We start from the raw sequence: 19,129 nt of genomic DNA, 5'->3' as shown, positions 1-19,129 counted from the left end.
CTCTCTCTCTCTCTCCCCTCCCTTTCTCTCTCCCCAACCCTCCTCTCTCCCTACCCTCTCTCTCTCCTCCTCCTCAAATCTCTCTCCCCACCCCTCCTCTCTTCTCATCTCTCTCTCTCTAGTTCTCTCTCTCTTCGTAACGTATAGTGTTGAACCTGTTGATCTTGACTCAGCTCATAGACCTCTATCAACTACACCCCTCCCTTCTCCTACTCCAATATAATATATAATACATAATATATACTCTCATTGATTTACATATAGACAGATACAATCAATCATTGACACACTGAATATACAACAGTCAGATGCATGACACCATCACAACTTAACTGACATTAGTGCCTGTCCCCAGATGGACAGTTAGACTACAGTAAAGTACATTTACAGGTGATCACATCATTGTCCTGCTTTGTGACACATTTTTACTGTCTGCTTCCAGTTGGATGTTATTTTACTAACCCTGCAAATTATAATATATCTTACAATATCAAAACATATCTCAGTAACTGTCACAAGTGTATATCAGTGTAACAAAATCCTACCTCTGCTCCACAACAGGGTCATCAGTATCAGTGCAGGTATCATATCTGTCTCTAACTGGGGCTCCACAGTCTGCTGTCATAAAGAGTGGACTGAAGAGTGGAAAATACTGCTAGGCTATATGACTTCTCTCTCATTACGTCCTAACTTCAATGATGTGAGATTAACTTCTTAGCAACTTATCTTGGATCAGTGGTTGAACACACTACAGCAAACTGATATGTTAAAAAAAACTCCACAGGAAACTGCTGACAGAGCAGCAAAGTTACACATAGTGTCCTATAATATCACTCCTAACTTTCTACTGCTTGAGTTCATCTCTTATAGAATATTGGCTTAATGTTCCAGCACCTAAATATAAACAGTACCAGCACCCAAAATGAGTACTGATGAGGTCTCATGTTAGAGCAGGAGAAGGGGGGATGTTGTATAGAAGCTAGAGGTCTGTTACCCAAGTCTACTCAACAGGCCTGATGCTATATGTCAGGGTCAGGCTGGACTGGGCCAAGAGAGGAACAGGTTACTGTTATGATGACATCACTGGTGATAGTCAGTGATAAAATATGGAGAGGAGAGGAGAGGAGAGGAGAGAGAAAAGAGGAGAGGGGAGAGAAAAGAGGAGAGGAGAGGAGAGGAGAGGGAAAAGAGGAGAGGGGGGAGAAGAAGAGAGGAGAGGAGAGGAGAGGGAAAAGAGGAGAGGGGGAGAAGAAGAGAGGAGAGGAGAGGGAGAGGGGGAGAAATGGAGTGGGGGAGAAGAAGAGAGGAGAGGAGAGGAGAGGGGGAGAAATGGAGTGGGGGAGAAGAAGAGAGGAGAGGAGAGGAGAGGAGAGGGAAAAGAGGAGAGGGGGGAGAAGAAGAGAGGAGAGGAGAGGAGAGGAGAGGGAAAAGAGGAGAGGGGGAGAGAAGAAGAGAGGAGAGGAGAGGAGAGAGAAAAGAGGAGAGGGGGTAGAAGAGGACAGGGGGAGAAGAGAGTGGAGAAGAGGAGATGGGGAGAAGAGGAGAGAGAGAAGAGGGGAGAAGGGGGAAGATGAGAGGGGGGAGATGAGAGGGGGAGAAGAGGAGAGGAGAGGGGAGAGAAGAAGAGTATGGGAGATGGGGTGTCCTGTTTGTCTCCCACCGTTCCACTCAGAGGACTATCAAATCAATCATCAAATCAATGATATTTATAAAGCCCTTCTTACATCAGCTGATGTCTCAAAGTGCTGTACAGAAACCCAGCCTACAACCCCAAACAGCAAGCATTACTAGTGGCCATAAGAGGAACTGTCCTGTCAGTGTGTTTTTACTGCTGGCTCAAAACAACACATGACCTGCAAACAGGATATGATTCATGTGTGAGTACTAAAAGCAAATGAATATAGTATATTATAGTATATTTATTATATATGTGGGTCGGATAAGTAAACACTCTTAATGTTTGCTGTTTTATCACTCAAATCACACATTTGGGACTTTGTAACCAAACACATGTCTGTCTGTCTGTCTGTCTGCAGTACAAACAATACATCAACAAAAGTATGTGGACATCAGGATGGTAAGTTGGTGGTTGAAGATATCCCTCTTGTGGTGTGGGGGCTGTGCTTTGGCAAAGTGGGTGGGGTTATATCCTTCCTGTTTGGCCCTGTGTGGGGGTATCATCGGATGGGGCCACAGTGTCTACTGACCCCTCCAGTCTCATCCTCCAGTAGTTGGGGGCTAGGGTCAGTTTGTTATATCTGGAGTACTTCTCCTGTTTTATTCGGTGTCCTGTGTGAATTTAAGTAAGCTCTCTCTAATTATCTCTTTCTCTTTTTCTTTCTCTCTCTTTCTCTCTCTCGGAGGACCTGAGCCTTAGGACCATGCCTCAGGACTACCTGGCATGATGACTCCTTGCTGTCCCCAGTCCACCTGGCCGTGCTGCTGCTCCAGTTTCAACTGTTCTGCCTGCGGCTATGGAATCTTGACCTGTTCAGCAGACGTGCTACCTGTCCCAGACCTATTATTTGACCATGCTGGTAATTTATGAACATTTGAACATCTTGGCCATGTTCTGTTATAATCTCCACCCGGCACAGCCAGAAGAGGACTGGCCACCCCACATAGCCTGGTTCCTCTCTAGGTTTCTTCCTAGGTTTGGCCTTTCTAGGGAGTTTTTCCTAGCCAACGTGCTTCAACACCTGCATTGCTTGCTGTTTGGGGTTTTAGGCCGGGTTTCTGTACAGCACTTTGAGATATCAGCTGATGTACGAAGGGCAATATAAAAACATTTGATTTGATTCAGGTCCATCTCAGAAGCTCTACTGACCATCATCAATCAGTAGCTGTAGTTCCATCTCAGAAGCTCTACTGACCATCATCAATCAGTAGCTGTAGTTCCATCTGAGAAGCTCTACTGACCATCATCAATCAGTAGCTGTAGTTCCATCTCAGAAGCTCTACTGACCATCATCAATCAGTAGCTGTAGTTCCATCTGAGAAGCTCTACTGACCATCATCAATCAGTAGCTGTAGTTCCATCTGAGAAGCTCTACTGACCATCATCAATCAGTAGCTGTAGTTCCATCTCAGAAGCTCTACTGACCATCATCAATCAGTAGCTGTAGTTCCATCTCAGATGCTCTACTGACCATCATCAATCAGTAGCTGTAGTTCCATCTCAGAAGCTCCTCTCAGTTCAGACACAGTAGAACTCTAAGAACCTCATTCTGCTGCATTAAACAACCAGTTGATGACGTATTATGACATCATCTTGTAATTTCACTAAGTGTATTGTCTAAATGTGAACTATGTAATCTAATGTAATTTACAGTACTGTAGTATATTACAGTCAGCACTTCTAAGGGACATTTGAAACACGTATCTTGCATTGTTTTCTATTGGATCAACTGGTAGTTAAAACGACTAAATTGAAAAGATATCAGTGTGTTGTGTTTTGGTGATTAAACCAACGTTCTCATTACATTTATCAATAAACGTATATTTTGAATCAAAGGTTGTGTGGTGAGATGTTTACAATCCAAATGAATGAATGAATGAGAGGTTTTGAATGAAAGACTGTCTGTGTTGCAAGCTGACCAGTTAGGAGTTCTGTACTATGAGATGTGAAAATGTACCACATAAAAGGTATAATGTTTTAACTCTTCATCGTTGGGTCTCAGAGCATTTCACAGTAAAGTCTACACCTGTTGTATTCAACACATTATATTCATGTTTATGTATTTAAGACACTGCATCTCAGTACAAGAGGTGTCACTGAAGTACCTGGTTAGAGTGGTGCACAATGGGTCCAGCGTTGTCCGGGTTTGGCTGGGATTGGAAATAACTATTTGTTCCTAAATGACTGCGTGGGAGGATTTTCCAGTCATCTGGTGATTCTCAGTAACCTCTACTGTTCTCTTTGAAGTAGATAGAATAATCAATGAGTTTAAATACTAGACATGTGTAAGCAGAATGAAGGCTACACCCATGTGACTGTACAGGGATGGATCAGCATCGAGTCAACTATTAGACATGTAAAAAACAGAACATTAACAGAATCTGTGTAGATGAGGAAAGGTAGACTAACAAGATGTGACTGGTCTGAGCCTTATCTGATCTTGTGAAGGCTACTGGACACACACATGGGTTAATCACACAGACAACATCGGTCTGATCTTGTGAAGGCTACTGGACACACAAGGGTTAATCACACAGACAACATCGGTCTGATCTTGTGAAGGCTACTGGACACACAAGGGTTAATCACACAGACAACATCAGTCTGATCTTGTGAAGGCTACTGGACACACACATGGGTTAATCACACAGACAACATCGGTCTGATCTTGTGAAGGCTACTGGACACACAAATCAAATCAAATCAAATCAAATTTATTTATATAGCCCTTCGTACATCAGCTGATATCTCAAAGTGCTGTACAGAAACCCAGCCTAAAACCCCAAACAGCAAGCAATGCAGGTGTAGAAGCACGGTGGCTAGGAAAAACTCCCTAGAAAAGCCAAAACCTAGGAAGAAACCTAGAGAGGAACCAGGCTATGTGGGGTGGCCAGTCCTCTTCTGGCTGTGCCGGGTAGAGATTATAACAGAACATGGCCAAGATGTTCAAATGTTCATAAATGACCAGCATGGTCGAATAATAATAAGGCAGAACAGTTGAAACTGGAGCAGCAGCACGGCCAGGTGGACTGGGGACAGCAAGGAGTCATCATGTCAAGTAGTCCTGGGGCATGGTCCTAGGGCTCAGGTCAGTTGAAACTGGAGCAGCAGCACGGCCAGGTGGACTGGGGACAGCAAGGAGTCATCATGTCAGGTAGTCCTGGGGCATGGTCCTAGGGCTCAGGTCCTCCGAGAGAGAGAAGGAGAGAATTAGAGAACGCACACTTAGATTCACACAGGACACCGAATTGGACAGGAGAAGTACTCCAGATATAACAAACTGACCCCAGCCCCCCGACACATAAACTACTGCAGCATAAATACTGGAGGCTGAGACAGGAGGGGTCAGGAGACACTGTGGCCCCACCCGAGGACACCCCCGGACAGGGCCAAACAGGAAGGATATAACCCCACCCACACAAGGGTTAATCACACAGACAATCACACAGACAACATCAGTCTGATCTTGTGAAGGCTACTGGACACACACATGGGTTAATCACACAGACAACATCGGTCTGATCTTGTGAAGACCTGTGGACAGGAACATTAGATAATCAGTGATAGGCACCAGTAGGAATGTGCATGTCACCACCAATAGAATAGATGCCCCAATGTCTGAGCCAATAAGAGAATGGAAACTAAGCAAGACAACTAGATTCATAAAGTGGAGTGGTGATGTTATGTAAGGATCAGACTGTATAGGCTATATTACATGTATTTAGTGTATTATTGGGGCAGCAGCCTAGTGGTTAGAATGTTATGTTAGGATCAGACTGTATAGGCTATATTACATGTATTTAGTGTATTATTGGGGCAGCAGGGTAGTGGTTAGAATGTTATGTAAGGATTTATTTATTTTACCTTTATTTTACTAGGCAAGTCAGTTAAGAACAAATTCTTATTTTCAATGACTGCCTGTTCAGGGGCAGAACGACAGATTTTGTACCTTGTCAGCTTGGGGATTTGAACTTGCAACCTTTCGGTTACTAGTCCAATGCTCTAACCACTAGGCTACACTGCCGCCCCGGTAGTGGTTAGAATGTTATATTAGGATCAGACTGTATAGGCTATATTACATGTATATAGTGTATTATTGGGGCAGCAGGGTAGTGGTTAGAATGTTATGTAAGGATCAGACTGTATAGGCTATATTACATGTATTTAGTGTATTATTGGGGCAGCAGGGTAGTGGTTAGAATGTTATGTTAGGATCAGACTGTATAGGCTATATTACATGTATTTAGTGTATTATTGGGGCAGCAGGGTAGTGGTTAGAATGTTATGTAAGGATCAGACTGTATAGGCTATATTACATGTATTTAGTGTATTATTGGGGCAGCAGGGTAGTGGTTAGAATGTTATGTTAGGATCAGACTGTATAGGCTATATTACATGTATTTAGTGTATTATTGGGGCAGCAGGGTAGCCTAGTGGTTAGAATGTTATGTAAGGATCAGAATGTATAAAAGCCAAGTACTAAGAATGGGTCACCAATGCTGTAAGTGTAACACAGCTCTTTTTGTGTGAGTCACTTTCTGTTATATCATATAAATAGCACTCTTTCAATTCAGAGCCTGGATTTTCCCCCTGAGGCTAATATCCATATCATGCAGAAATCAATTGAACAGGGGGCAAACGTTTAATGTTTTACATTGTGACATCATTAAAATACTGCTACTACAATGTTAAAACATTCTACATTGTGACATCATTAAAATACTCCTACTACAATGTTTAAACATTCTACATTGTGACATTAATTCATTGATATCATGAAACAACTACTTCATGTATGTATTTTCTGATGTTTGATCAGAGATCATTTATCAGAGTATCTCTTCCCACATTGTTCACAGCTATAAGATTTCTCTCCTGTGTGTGTTCTCTGGTGTACAATCAGATGGCTGGATGTAGTAAAATTCTTCCCACATTGTTCACAACTATAAGATTTCTCTCCTGTGTGTGTTCTCTGGTGTACAATCAGATGGCTGGATGTAGTAAAATTCTTCCCACATTGTTCACAACTATAAGGTTTCTCTCCTGTGTGTGTTCTCTGGTGTGATACAAGGTTGCTTGACTGAGTAAAACTCTTCCCACATTGATAACAGCTGTAAGATTTCTCTCCTGTGTGTTTTCTCTGGTGAGATAACAGGCTGCTTGACTGAGTAAAACTCTTCCCACATTGATCACAGCTATAAGATTTCTCTCCTGTGTGTGTTCTCTGGTGTGCAATCCTATGGCTAGATGTAGTAAAACTCTTCCCACATTGACCACAGCTATAAGATTTCTCTCCGGTGTGAATTCTCATTTGTACTTTTAGTGAATTTGATCTTAAGTAACTCTTCCCACAGTCAGAGCAGCAGTGAGATTTCTTCCCTGTTGGTCTCCACTGGTGTTTCTTGAGGTGTTCTGATCGGGAGGGACTCTTCTCTGCCTCGTCAGCTTCATGATGTTGTTGAGGCTCCCCAGAGGATCCACGATAGTCACGTCTCTCTCCTGTGTGAACAACAAGTCAGACAGATGGTTAAAGGCCCACAACAGCAGAAATCCACTGTAAAAGGTGATGCCAACAGCGTAGCCATGATGTTGTACAACAATTGACGTCTGTAATGAATGTTAAAATTATTTGACAATTGTCTTGAGACAGTCAAGTGAGCAACAATAGTCATATTTAGTCTTGTTTTCACATTAGTAGTAACATCGATGATTGTCGGCTAGAAATAAGTTATTACAGTTGCTGAACCCCTAAGCAGTGTGCCAGACAACCTTTGGTCACCAATATAGGCCCCTTTCTGTGTTTGCTAAAATAGGCGCACGAGGGCAATTAATTGAATGTGAGAGTGGTGACATTTATCCAGCCCCCATCCCTCAGCTGTTTACCAAACCAAGTCTCAGGGCAGGCATTTTGTTGCTGTTTAAATCCTAGGTTGTCCCTTTAAAAAAGCCAAATCAATCGATCAACCAATCTGCAGTTCAAACAATAACAAAGATGTCATTCCACCACTGTTTTGGTGATAAGATGATGGATGGGTCTGGAGAAATGTAACTACTCTCAAATTCATAGACAGACCTACGGATGCAGGGACTGACCATCCATGAAATCAACATGATAGTTTTAACCATGTTGAGGCTAAACAGTGTTGATTTACATTGTTTCTAAACATTGGAGTAAAAAAAAATCTTATTTGGGGTTCTGATGGGGTACAACAGTTGAACTAAGCTCATGAGGTATGTGTTATATTCTTCAAGAATCAATGGCTATAAATAATATAAATGTAGCAATTACATATTTCCCCTTTAACACCACACATCAGTTCAACAACTGCAGAGTTTGTGCCTCTGTTTTTAAGACAGTACTTACTAGTGTTAATCACGGCCCAGTTTCTCAAAACCATCTTACGGCTGAGTTCATCGTTAGAATCATAGGATGCCTTAAGATGCGTTTGGGAAACCGGGCCCAGATGTCCAGTGTCCTCTTCTTCCTCCTCCTCCTTTACCGATGTGACAGTCATCTCCGCCTCCTCCTCTTTCAATCTGAACGAGTCTTCCATTTCTTCCACTGAAACGTCTTTCTCTTCTTCTTTCACAGTAACAGCTTCACCCTCTACTTGTTTTTGTATTGAAACATCCTTCTCTTCCTCCTCCTCTTTCGGGAGAACTTCTTTCTCCGTCCAGAAAACCGCCTCTTCTTTAGCAGGAGAGTAACTTAGTGAACTCATGGTCGGGGATGTTCGCTAGCTAGCATTAGCGACTAGCCTCATTCTAAGCTAATTTAGCAAACCAGCTAGCTGACAAACAACGTAATTATATAATTAAATGGGCCAACACGTACATACGACAGAAGTGTGTTTAATACACAGCGACTAATATACACCAAAACAGTGTAAAGAAAGTGAATGTTGTAGCTATGTTTGCTATTAAGCTACCGAGGTGTCAAACTGTTGTTTTTGAAGCAGCGTCCCGTCCACTAGATTATACGTCACACTGGCAGCATCGCCTGAACCTAAAAGACGCACATCGCCATCTGCTGACTGGAGGGGCAAACGCAGTTGAGGAACCAAAAGTTTATTTTTAATTTATTTCAGTTGATTATCATAATTATGATCCATCCCACCAGAGGGTGGAGGGGCACCTGTATCAGTGGTTTTGACCAGATAGACACCTGCAGACACACAGTATAGTGCCTCCCATGTTCTCTCCTAAGATTGGACTTTCTATACCACGTATCACCTGACTGTGTACAAAACTGCCAATGATAGAAAGCTCTTCCAGTGGTATACAGTGTATTCATTAAGTATTCAGACCCCTTCACTTATTCCACATTTAGTTACGTTACAGCCTCATTATAAAATTGAGTATGTTTTTCCCCTCATCAATCTACACACAAAACCCCATAATAACAAACCAATAACAGATTTGAATTTTTTGCAAATGTATTTACTTAAGTATTCAGACCCTTTGCTATGAGACTCGAAAATGAGCTCAGACATCCTTCTTCCATTGATCATCCTTGAGATGTTTCTACAACTTGATTGGAGTCCACCTGTGGTAAATTCAATAAATTAGACATGGTTTGGAAAGGCACACACCTGTCTAGATAAGGTCCCACAGTTTACAGTGCATGTCAGAGCAAAAACCAAGCCATGAGGTCAAAGGAATTGTCGGTAGAGTTCTGAGACAGGATTGTGTCGAGGCACAGATCTGTGGAAAGGTACCAAAAATGTCTGTAGCAAACGGTCCCCATGAACACAATGGCCGCCATCATTCTTAAATGGAAGAAGTTTGGAACCACCAATACTCTTTCTAGAGCTGGCCGCCCGGCCAAACTGAGAAATCGGGGGAGAAGGGCCTTGGTAAAGGAGGTGAACAAGAACCCGATGTTCACTCTGACAGAGCTCCAGATTTCTTGGACAATTCTGTGAAATGTGTTGGCTAGAGATGACTTGCAGGAGCTTGCAGGGATTTGTAGTCTTGCATGTTGTCTACTTTGATGCTAATTAGCATATTTGAATCCGAGAGTAGAGAGAGACAAATATATTGATAAAAGTATTTGTATTTATTACGGATCCCCATTAGTTCCTGCCAAGGCAGCAGCTACTCTTCCTGGGGTTTAATATGGATCCCCATTAGTTCCTGCCAAGGCAGCAGCTACTCTTCCTGGGGTTTATTATGGATCCCCATTAGTTCCTGCCAAGGCAGCAGCTACTCTTCCTGGGGTTTAATATGGATCCCCTTTAGTTCCTGCCAAGGCAGCAGCTACTCTTCCTGGGATTTATTATGGATCCCCATTAGTTCCTGTCAAGGCAGCAGCTACTCTTCCTGGGGTTTATTATGGATCCCCATTAGTTCCTGCCAAGGCAGCAGCTCCTCTTCCTGGGGTTTAATATGGATCCCCATTAGTTCCTGCCAAGGCAGCAGCTACTCTTCCTGGGGTCCAGCTAAAATAAAGGCATTTATACCATTTTAAAAACATGACAATAAATTCACAACACACTGTGTCCTCAGTCACCTCGTCCCAGAGAGGTTTCCATGGTTGTCAAAACATCACACCAGGTTGAGTCTAAACAAAACACAGCCCTGTGTGGAAAATGAATGGAACCATCTCCCTGTTTGACCTCTAGTTGTTATGGATATTATGACTCTTCAGAGACACATAGTGGACGTGTCAAAATATGTTCCATTGATAAAGCACACTTTATTTAACCTCAATGTCATCTTGTTTTTACATGGCATTGTAGATTTTTGCTGTATATAGTATGTATTTTGGATGTTTTCAGTGTGTTTTAAACCCTTTCGGACAATGGATTAATCACAATTAAAAATAGTGCACTAACATTACAAAGTGAACTCAAGTCTGACAGCCCAAACAAACACACACATTCTCAGTCAGAAACACAAGTCAGAACACAGCCTCTCGATTCTCTCATGTGTTTTCAGGTTCTCTGACTGGGAAAATGTCTTTCCACAATGAGAGCAGTGGTATGTCTTCTCCTCCTGTGTATTTGTATGTATTCTTTCATGCTCTTTCAGGTACCTTAACCGGGTAAATCTCTCTCCACACTGGGAGCAGCGGTACATCTTCTTACCTGTGTGTGTCCTCTCATGCTTGTTCAGGTTTCCTACCTGGCCAAAACTCTTTCCACAATGGGAACATTGGAAAAGCTTTTCCCCTGTGTGTCCCCTCTCATGCGTTTGCAGGCTCCCTAACTGGGTAAACGTCATTCCACATTGGGAACAGTGGTAAGGCTTCTCTCCAGTGTGTATTCTCTTATGTGGTCTCAGGCTCCCTGACTGAGTAAAACTCTTCCCACACTGGGAGCAGTGATGTCGTCCTGCTGGTTTGGACGTCTCGGGGTCTGGTTTCCCTGAAGGACTCTTCCTGCTGTCAGAAGGAGAGTCTGGTCTCTCTCCTGTCAAAGACAAACCGATGATTTAATTAAACAGAGACCTGAATGAAACCTCCACATGACAAAACTTCCTCAGACGTTTAATCTAGACTAGATCCCTCAATCACCTGAAGTCACTTTTCACAAGTGTTATTAAAGCCACTAAAAAATGCAGGTCTCTGTGTGGTTCTTAGTCAGAGAGGCCTATAGAATGTTTTTATTTATTTATTTATTTCACCTTTATTTCACCAGGTAGGCAAGTTGAGAACAAGTTCTCATTTACAATTGCAACCTGACCAAGATAAAACAAAGCAGTTCGACACATACAACGACACAGAGTTACACATGGAGTAAAACAAACATACAGTCAATAATACAGTATAAACAAGTCTATATACGATGTGAGCAAATGAGGTGAGATAAGGGAGGTAAAGGCAAAAAAAGGCCATGGTGGCAAAGTAAATACAATATAGCAAGTAAAACACTGGAATGGTAGATTTGCAATGGAAGAATATGCAAAGTAGAAATAAAAAAATAATGGGGTGCAAAGGAGCAAAATAAATAAATTAAATACAGTAGGGAAAGAGGTAGTTGTTTGGGCTAAATTATAGGTGGGCTATGTACAGGTGCAGTAGTCATTGTATGTTGTAGCGTTTACACCAGTCCAGCCAACGCTTGACACTCCAGCAATGATAAAGTACTTTATGATAACGCGAAAATTAAATTAACGATTTGGTATCATTTTTATTATGGAAGATTGAATAAGTGTGCTTCAAACGGTTTGCTTGGAATGATTTGTAGCCATCGTCTCGACTTCCTGTGCATGAGAGTCCATTCAACTCAGTTTCCCTACCTGAAAAAACACCATTCCGTAAAGTGTTTTCGCGCACGCAAATTCAGGAAGAAACCGAAGAGCAGATGGCCTGACCGCGTTTTGCGACAGTCGGCTCACTTAACCGCAGTCATCGGTGGGCTGGAAATCGCCTCCAGTTCAGTACAGTGGAACTGCAGTATTGAATGAAGGCAAGTCCATTCCGTGAGACATTTAAGTTGTGATTTTGGGTGCAAATCCATTGTTAACGTTTTGTTGTTGGACAGCTTCTTGATGGTATTCACATCTTACAGTGTAGCTTTATCAATTCCTACATTAAAAAACGGCATTTAAGATCAGAACTAGAGTAGAATGCCGCTTTAAAACCACGTATCAGTTCAACAACTATTTTCAAGACAGGACTTACTGGTGTTACTCAGATCTTCTGTCTCCTTCTCTTCTTCCCTCTCCTCCTCCTTCAATATGACAGTTATCTCTCCTTCATTCACTCCAAAAAAAGTATAATCGTTTTCTTCCTCTTCTTTCTGTGTAACAGCCTCACCCTCGACTTCTTCGTTCACTGTGACATCCTCCTCTTCATTCTCTTCTTTCACGACAACGTTCAGCCAAATACCTTCTTTCTCCTTCCAGCAGACCTCTTTTTTAGCAGGAGGGCAGCAGCTTGCTGAGCTCATGGTCGGGGATGTTAGCCAGCTAACCTAGCTAGTTAGCGACTAGCCGAGTGACAGGCTCATTTATCAAGCCAGCTACCGTTACCTGACGAAACGGAAATATGACATGAAATGGGGAAACTAGTTAAAAGACAGAATTATGTTCCAAATACAGAAGTAAATATAGACCGAAGCAGTCTGAACAGCTTAAACGTTTCCACTAGGAAGCTACCGAGGTGGCTGACGAGATGTTGTTGAAGAAGCGTCCCGTCCACTACATTATACGTCAATCTGATAGCATCGCCTGAAAAATTCATATCGCCATCTGTTGACTGGAGTGGTTAACGCAGATAAATGTTTATTTTTATTTCCAGACAAACAGTGCATTTTTACATTTATTTCATTAAATAATTATATAATAGTCAGAAAACTGCAGATTTGTAATAAGTATGAATTTAAAACCTACTTCCACATTCTACCAACACAACAGATGTTACTACTACAGGGAATATTAACCAATGAGGTGGGTCTTTCCACATTCTACCAACCCAACAGATGTTACTACTACAGGGAATATTAACCAATGAGGAGGGTCTTTCCACATTCTACCAACCCAACAGATGTTTATACAATGAAAACTTTCAGGTTAATTGAAGTTAAATTCCCAAAAAGCCTAAACAGGTTTGGTCATTGATCACTGGATTGATCACTGGAGTCAGATGTGAAGGAGGAGGTTGATCATCAGAGTCAGATGAAGGAGGAGGTTGATCATCAGGAGTCAGATGTGAAGGAGGAGGTTGATCATCAGGAGTCAGATGTGAAGGAGGAGGTTGATCATCAGAGTCAGATGAAGGAGGAGGTTGATCATCAGGAGTCAGATGTGAAGGAGGAGGTTGATCATCAGGAGTCAGATGTGAAGGAGGAGGTTGATCATCAGGAGTCAGATGTGAAGGAGGTTGATGGCCACATCAGGGAGGTTGATCATCAGGAGTCAGATGTGAAGGAGGAGGTGATCATCAGATGTGAAGGAGGTTGATCATACTTTTTCAGTGAATCATACTTTTGAAAATGTCCTCTGGTCTGAAGAAACAAATGTAGAACTGTTTGTCCATAATGAGCATCGTTATGTTTGGAAGTAAAAGTGAGAGGCTTGCAAACCAAAGCTCACCATCCCAACTGTGAAGCATGGAGGTTGCAGCATCATGTCTGTGGGGGTGTTTTGCTGCAGGTGAGACTAGTGCACTTCACAAATTAGATGGCATCATGAGGTGGGGAAATTATGTGGATATATTGAAGCAACATCTCAAGACATGAGTTAAAGCTTGGTCGCAAATGGGTCTTCCAAATGGACAATGACAACAAGCATGCTTCCAAAGTTGTGGCAAAATGGCTTAAGGACAACAAAATTAAGGTATTGGAGTGGCCATCACATAGCCCTGACCTCAATCGTATAGAAAATGTGTGGGCAGAACTGAAAAAGCGGGTGCGAGCAAGGAGGCCTACAAACCTGACTCAGTTACACCAGCTCTGTCAGGAGGAATGGGCAAAAATGCACCCAACTTATTGTGGGAAGCTTGTGGAAGGCTACCCGAAACATTTTACTGAAATAAATAATTCTCTCTACTATTATTTTGACATTTCACATTCTTAAAATAAAGTGGTGATCCTAACTGACCTAAGACAGGGAATTTTTACTAGGATTAAATGCCAGGAATTGTGATGAGATTAAATGTATTTGGCTAAGGTGTATGTAAACTTTCGACTTCAACTTTAGGTACCGTTACTGTGTTAAAAACAAAGGCAGTTGTGGGACTGATGTCCGTGGTGTTAAAGGGGAAATCTGAAATTTGTTTCTAAACATTGGAGTAAAAAATAATGCCAGCTTTGTAATTGTTTCAACTGCAGATTGGTTGTTTGATTGTTGTGTGGCTTTTTTAAAGGGGCAACCTAGGTTTTAAACAGAAACAAAATGTCAGCCCAGAGACCTGAGCTGTGTTGGAATACTCATACTAACCGTACTATTTGTGACGTACATTGAGTTTGTATTTGCTTATTGGTCGTAGTATGATATAGTTGGTTTAGCCCAAAGTTCCCTGGTATGCAAGCATTTCTAAACTTTTATTCACTTTTATGGGGTGATGTCATTATGGGGTATTGTGATGCCATTATGGGGTATTGTGATGTCATTATGGGGTATTGTGATGTCATTATGGGGTATTGTGATGTCATTATGGGGTATTGTCTGAAGATAGATCATTTAAAAAAAATGTCATCCATTTTAGAATAGTAGACAAATAACTTTTTACTGGTTGAAGTTGTTTTTAAATATAAAGTAGTACATTTTCTACAAAAACATAAACATTATATTAAACAGGACATTCAAATGAACCTTACAATTATAATCCAAAGTAGTGTGAAATGCACTCATAAGCAACCTGGAAATGGAGGCTATATCTGCTGTCAGCCTATGAGAACTCCCCTGAGTTTTCCCCCACGGTGGTGAACTAGTGAATAGACACAGAGATTAATGTGAGTTTCCTTGAGTAGCATCCTGATCTTGCACTGATAGTGTGTTGTCATATTCAGAATACATTGTGGAAAAACTACAATCTCTGCTCACCTTTTTGCTCCAGGCAGATATACAACATCCATAACTTGTGGTTTCTGCATTAGAAGGGAGGGGTTTCTGCATTAGAAGGGAGGGGTTTCTGCATTAGAAGGGAGGGGTTTCTGCATTAGAAGGGAGGGGTTTCTGCAACCAAATTGCATGTGCATCGCCCTTGTTGCAATTTTAGCAAACACAGAAAAGGGTCTATATAGAAGACCAAAAGTCATCTGGCACACTGCTTAGGATGTCAACAACTTTTACTTTTTTCTAGCCTAAAATCTTCAATGTTCCTACTAATGTGAAAACAAGACTAAATATGACTATTGTTGCTCACTTGACTGTCTTAAAACAATTTTCAAGTAATTTTAACATTCATTACAGACGTCAATTGTTGTACAACATCATGGCTACGCTGTTGGCATCACCTTTTACAGTGGATTTCTGTTGTTGTGGGCCTTTAACCATCTGTCTGACTTGTTCTTTACACAGGAGAGAGACGTGACTATCGTGGATCCTCTGGGGAGCCTCAACATCATGATGCTAACAAGGCAGAGAAGAGTCTCTCCAGTTGATATCACCTCAAGAAACACCAGCAGAGACCCACAGGGAAATAATCTCACTGCTTCTCTGACTGTGGGTAAGGTTGCAAATCTTCATCAGAACTTAAAATACACCAGCGAGTACACACAGGAGAGAAATCTCACCACTGTTTTGATTGTGGGAAGAGTTACTTAAGATCAGAATCACTAAAAGTACACATGAGAATTCACACAGGAGAGAAATCTTATAGCTGTGATCATTGCGGGAATAGTTTTACTCACTCAAGCTGTCTGACAGTACATCTGAGAGCACACAAGGAAGAGAAACCTTACCACTGCGGAAAGAGTTTTGTTAGTTCAACAGATTTAAAATCACACCAGAAAATACACACAGTAGAGAAACCTTATAACTGTACTCAATGTGGGAAGAGTTTTGTTACATTTAGCCATCTGACTATACACCAGAGAACACACACAGGAGAGAAATCTCATAGCTGTGATCAATGTCACAAGAGATACTCTGATAAAAGATCTCTGATCAAACATCAGAAAATACATACATGAAGTAGTTGTTTCATGATATCAATGAAATGTCACAATGTAGAATGTTTTAACAATGTAGTGGGAGTATTTTAATGATGTCACAATGTAGAATGTTTTAACATTGTAGTAGGAGTATTTTAATGATGTCACAATGTAGAATGTTTTAACATTGTAGTAGGAGTATTTTAATGATGTCACAATGTAGAATGTTTAAACATTGTAGTAGGAGTATTTTAATGATGTCACAATGTAGAATGTTTTAACATTGTAGTAGGAGTTTTTAATGATGTCACAATGTAGAATGTTTTAACATTGTAGTAGGAATACAAAGGATTTGAATTTGTTAAAAGTCCATATTGATACAGAAACACTAAACCATGATTTAGATGTATTAAGAACAAGTTGATTGACAAAGTCATGAGAAATTGGAAGAATTGAATAGATCACATTTTGGCTTTGATAAAAGATATGCCTCAGGGGTCAAAATGATCCATGTCAGAACTAAGGTTCAATGCAAATATGTAGTGGATCTAAAGATTGTTTTAAATTATCACTCATTATAAACAAACCAATCAACACATGCTTCTCTTTGAATGACTAATATAATATTACACTGTTGTGAAATAAATTAAAATACACTTTTGGTTCCTCAACTGTGTTGCCCCTCCAGTCAGCAGAAGACGATGTGCGTCTTTTTATATTTTATTTTATTTATATATTTTTTTAAATTCAAAATACAGATCTACAATTTACATTGTTACGTCATACAAACGCAGGTATTAAAAAGAAAATACTAAAACATACAAAAAATTAGCTTTTCTATTGTAATAGTAATCACTCTGAAGAAATCTATAATGATTCAGGAAGATGTTAATCTTGTTGTTATTCACTAGGGTTAATGTTGTTATTCACTAGGGTTAATGTTGTTATTCACTAGGGTTAATGTTTTAAAAAATCGTTAAATTCAATCAGAAAAAAATGTAATTTTGGTATAGAATTTTGTAATATTTGTTTGTGTATAAAGTATTTGGCAACAAGAATAAAAAATTCACAATCATTTCAATGGTCTTGTTGTCATTGCAATAGTAACATATTATATCCTTCATGTAAAACATGGGCAGTGTTCATAATGGTAAATAAGTATCTTGCAAGGTTTCCCCAAAATTATGACACAAATTTACATTAAAGAACAAGTGGGACAGATTCTCACCTTTTTCACAGAAAACACAGATATCATCAACAGCCACATGTGGACATCATAGAATTACATGGATATATCTGATGTAACATGTTAAAGTGCTCTTCCTTAACGTTGTTTGTTATATAGTATTTGTGAGGCCTGAACCAGGCATGTTTCCAGACAAGGTCAGGAATAATAAGCAGGTTCCACAAACACTTTCCTCTCGGTGGAAGTTGCTTTTGTGAACGGAGAATTGGTCTTATATATTTATTACAACAAGATCTCTCAAGTAAACCCACGCCTTCCAATCTGAGTTCTGGATCAACTTTGTGATCACTACCAAAGATAAGATGAGTTTTCATTAGTGTAGTTAGACCCCTGGGAACGGCTCTGACCACAGAAATAAACTCTCTGAAAGGTATTGGAAACCCTTTCAATGTTATAAATTGTTCATATGTGAAAATATTACCTCTGTTGTCGAAAAACATCAAGAACAAAGTCATTATTCCTCTCATGCCAGCTGGGGTAGAACAATGACTTATTCCTCACAGTCATGTCTGAATTATTCCACAAAAGATCTTTATGTGGGGAAAAAATGTGCAGGAAACATATTTTCCAGGCCATTAAAACCTCTTAATTAAGGATGACGCAGAATAAAGTCCCACTGCAGGAACATCAATCAGCAGAAATTTCAGAGCGCCACCTATAGTTTTCGTTAAAACTCAAACTTTCATTAAAACACACATACAATGTATTGAATTAAAGCTGCACTCGTTGTGAATCTAGGCACCAAGTCAGATTTGTAAAATGCTTTTCGGCGAAAGCATGATAAGCTATTATCTGATAGCATGCACCCCCCAAAATACCAGGACGTCACATAAACAACAGATTTTGCGGTAGCCGGCGCTACACAAAACGCAGAAATAAAATATAAAACATTCATTACCTTTGACGAACTTCTCTGTTGGCACTCCTATATGTCCCATAAACATCACAATTGGGTCTTTTTCCCGATTAAATCCGTCATTGTATACCCAAAATGTCATTTCATGAAGTCTGGTCTGATTCAGGAAAATTCCCATTTACAAGCCGCAACGTCACGTTTTAAAATTACAAAAGTTGCCTATAAACTTTTACAAATCACTTCAAACTACTTTTCTAAACCAACTTTAGGTATTAATAAACGTTAATACTCTATCAAATTGATCACGGGGCAAACTGTATTCGATAGCAGAAAGTCTTGAAATCATCCTCCATGTTTACACTTTCAAAACATCATGCAGTGCGGTTCAAGTTTGGCATTGCCATTACGTCATCCAACCAAGGATAAAGGACGAATAAAATGCCAGTACAGGCGCCATCGTGTGGAAGCTGTAGGCATTGTAATGGGGTCCTCGTTTTTGTCCTGTCGCCTTAAACAATGCATTGACTGGCGGATGAATATTATCTTTGTGTTTTTGGTGAACAGTTTTCCCTGGGATTTTTACTCCTAAACACGTTCTGTTATAGCCACAGACACGATTTAACCAGTTTTAGAGACCCCAGAGTGTTTTCTATACACACATACGTATCATATGCATATACAATATTCCTGGCATGAGTAGCAGGACGTTGAAATGTTGCGCGATTTTTTACAAAAAGCTGCGGAAATTCGCATCATCCTTAGGAGGATTTATTAACCTCCTAAGCTTGTTGGTGAAACCTAGCCAA

General features: G+C 40.6%; 1 protein-coding gene and 1 long non-coding RNA gene across 2 annotated transcripts in view; both read right to left on the bottom strand.

The window, feature by feature from the left end:
- The window catches only part of LOC135507206 (uncharacterized), a 37,808-nt gene extending 19,114 nt beyond the window's left edge, over positions 1-18,694 (bottom strand). The window contains exon 1 of the long non-coding RNA XR_010450621.1: positions 18,366-18,694. This is a non-coding gene — a long non-coding RNA (uncharacterized LOC135507206). The remainder of the gene's footprint in view (positions 1-18,365) is intronic.
- On the bottom strand, positions 4,657-12,813 carry LOC135507201 (zinc finger protein 239-like). Its single transcript, XM_064926794.1, has 3 exons — positions 12,306-12,813; positions 8,043-11,091; positions 4,657-7,177 (listed from the first exon to the last, which is right to left on the bottom strand). The coding sequence occupies exons 2-3, from the start codon at positions 8,398-8,400 to the stop codon at positions 6,501-6,503; spliced, it is 1,035 nt and encodes a 344-aa protein (XP_064782866.1). The 5' UTR covers positions 8,401-11,091; positions 12,306-12,813; the 3' UTR covers positions 4,657-6,500.
- Positions 18,695-19,129: the final 435 nt, after the last annotated feature.

Source organism: Oncorhynchus masou, chromosome 20, assembly GCF_036934945.1.
Source record: "Oncorhynchus masou masou isolate Uvic2021 chromosome 20, UVic_Omas_1.1, whole genome shotgun sequence".
Classification (NCBI taxonomy): Eukaryota; Metazoa; Chordata; class Actinopteri; order Salmoniformes; family Salmonidae; genus Oncorhynchus; species Oncorhynchus masou.
The sequence above is the reverse complement of the archived record's forward strand: the minus strand, read 5'-3'. Positions and strand labels throughout refer to the sequence as shown.

Bases quoted from the DNA above. Each gene is read 5' to 3' on its own strand.
- LOC135507201 (XM_064926794.1), bottom strand. From the start codon at position 8,400: ATGAGTTCACTAAGTTACTCTCCTGCTAAAGAAGAGGCGGTTTTCTGG. The intron at 7,178-8,042 runs GTAAGTACTGTC...TTGTTCACACAG, and splicing joins CTGGGCCGTGATTAACACTA to GAGAGAGACGTGACTATCGT.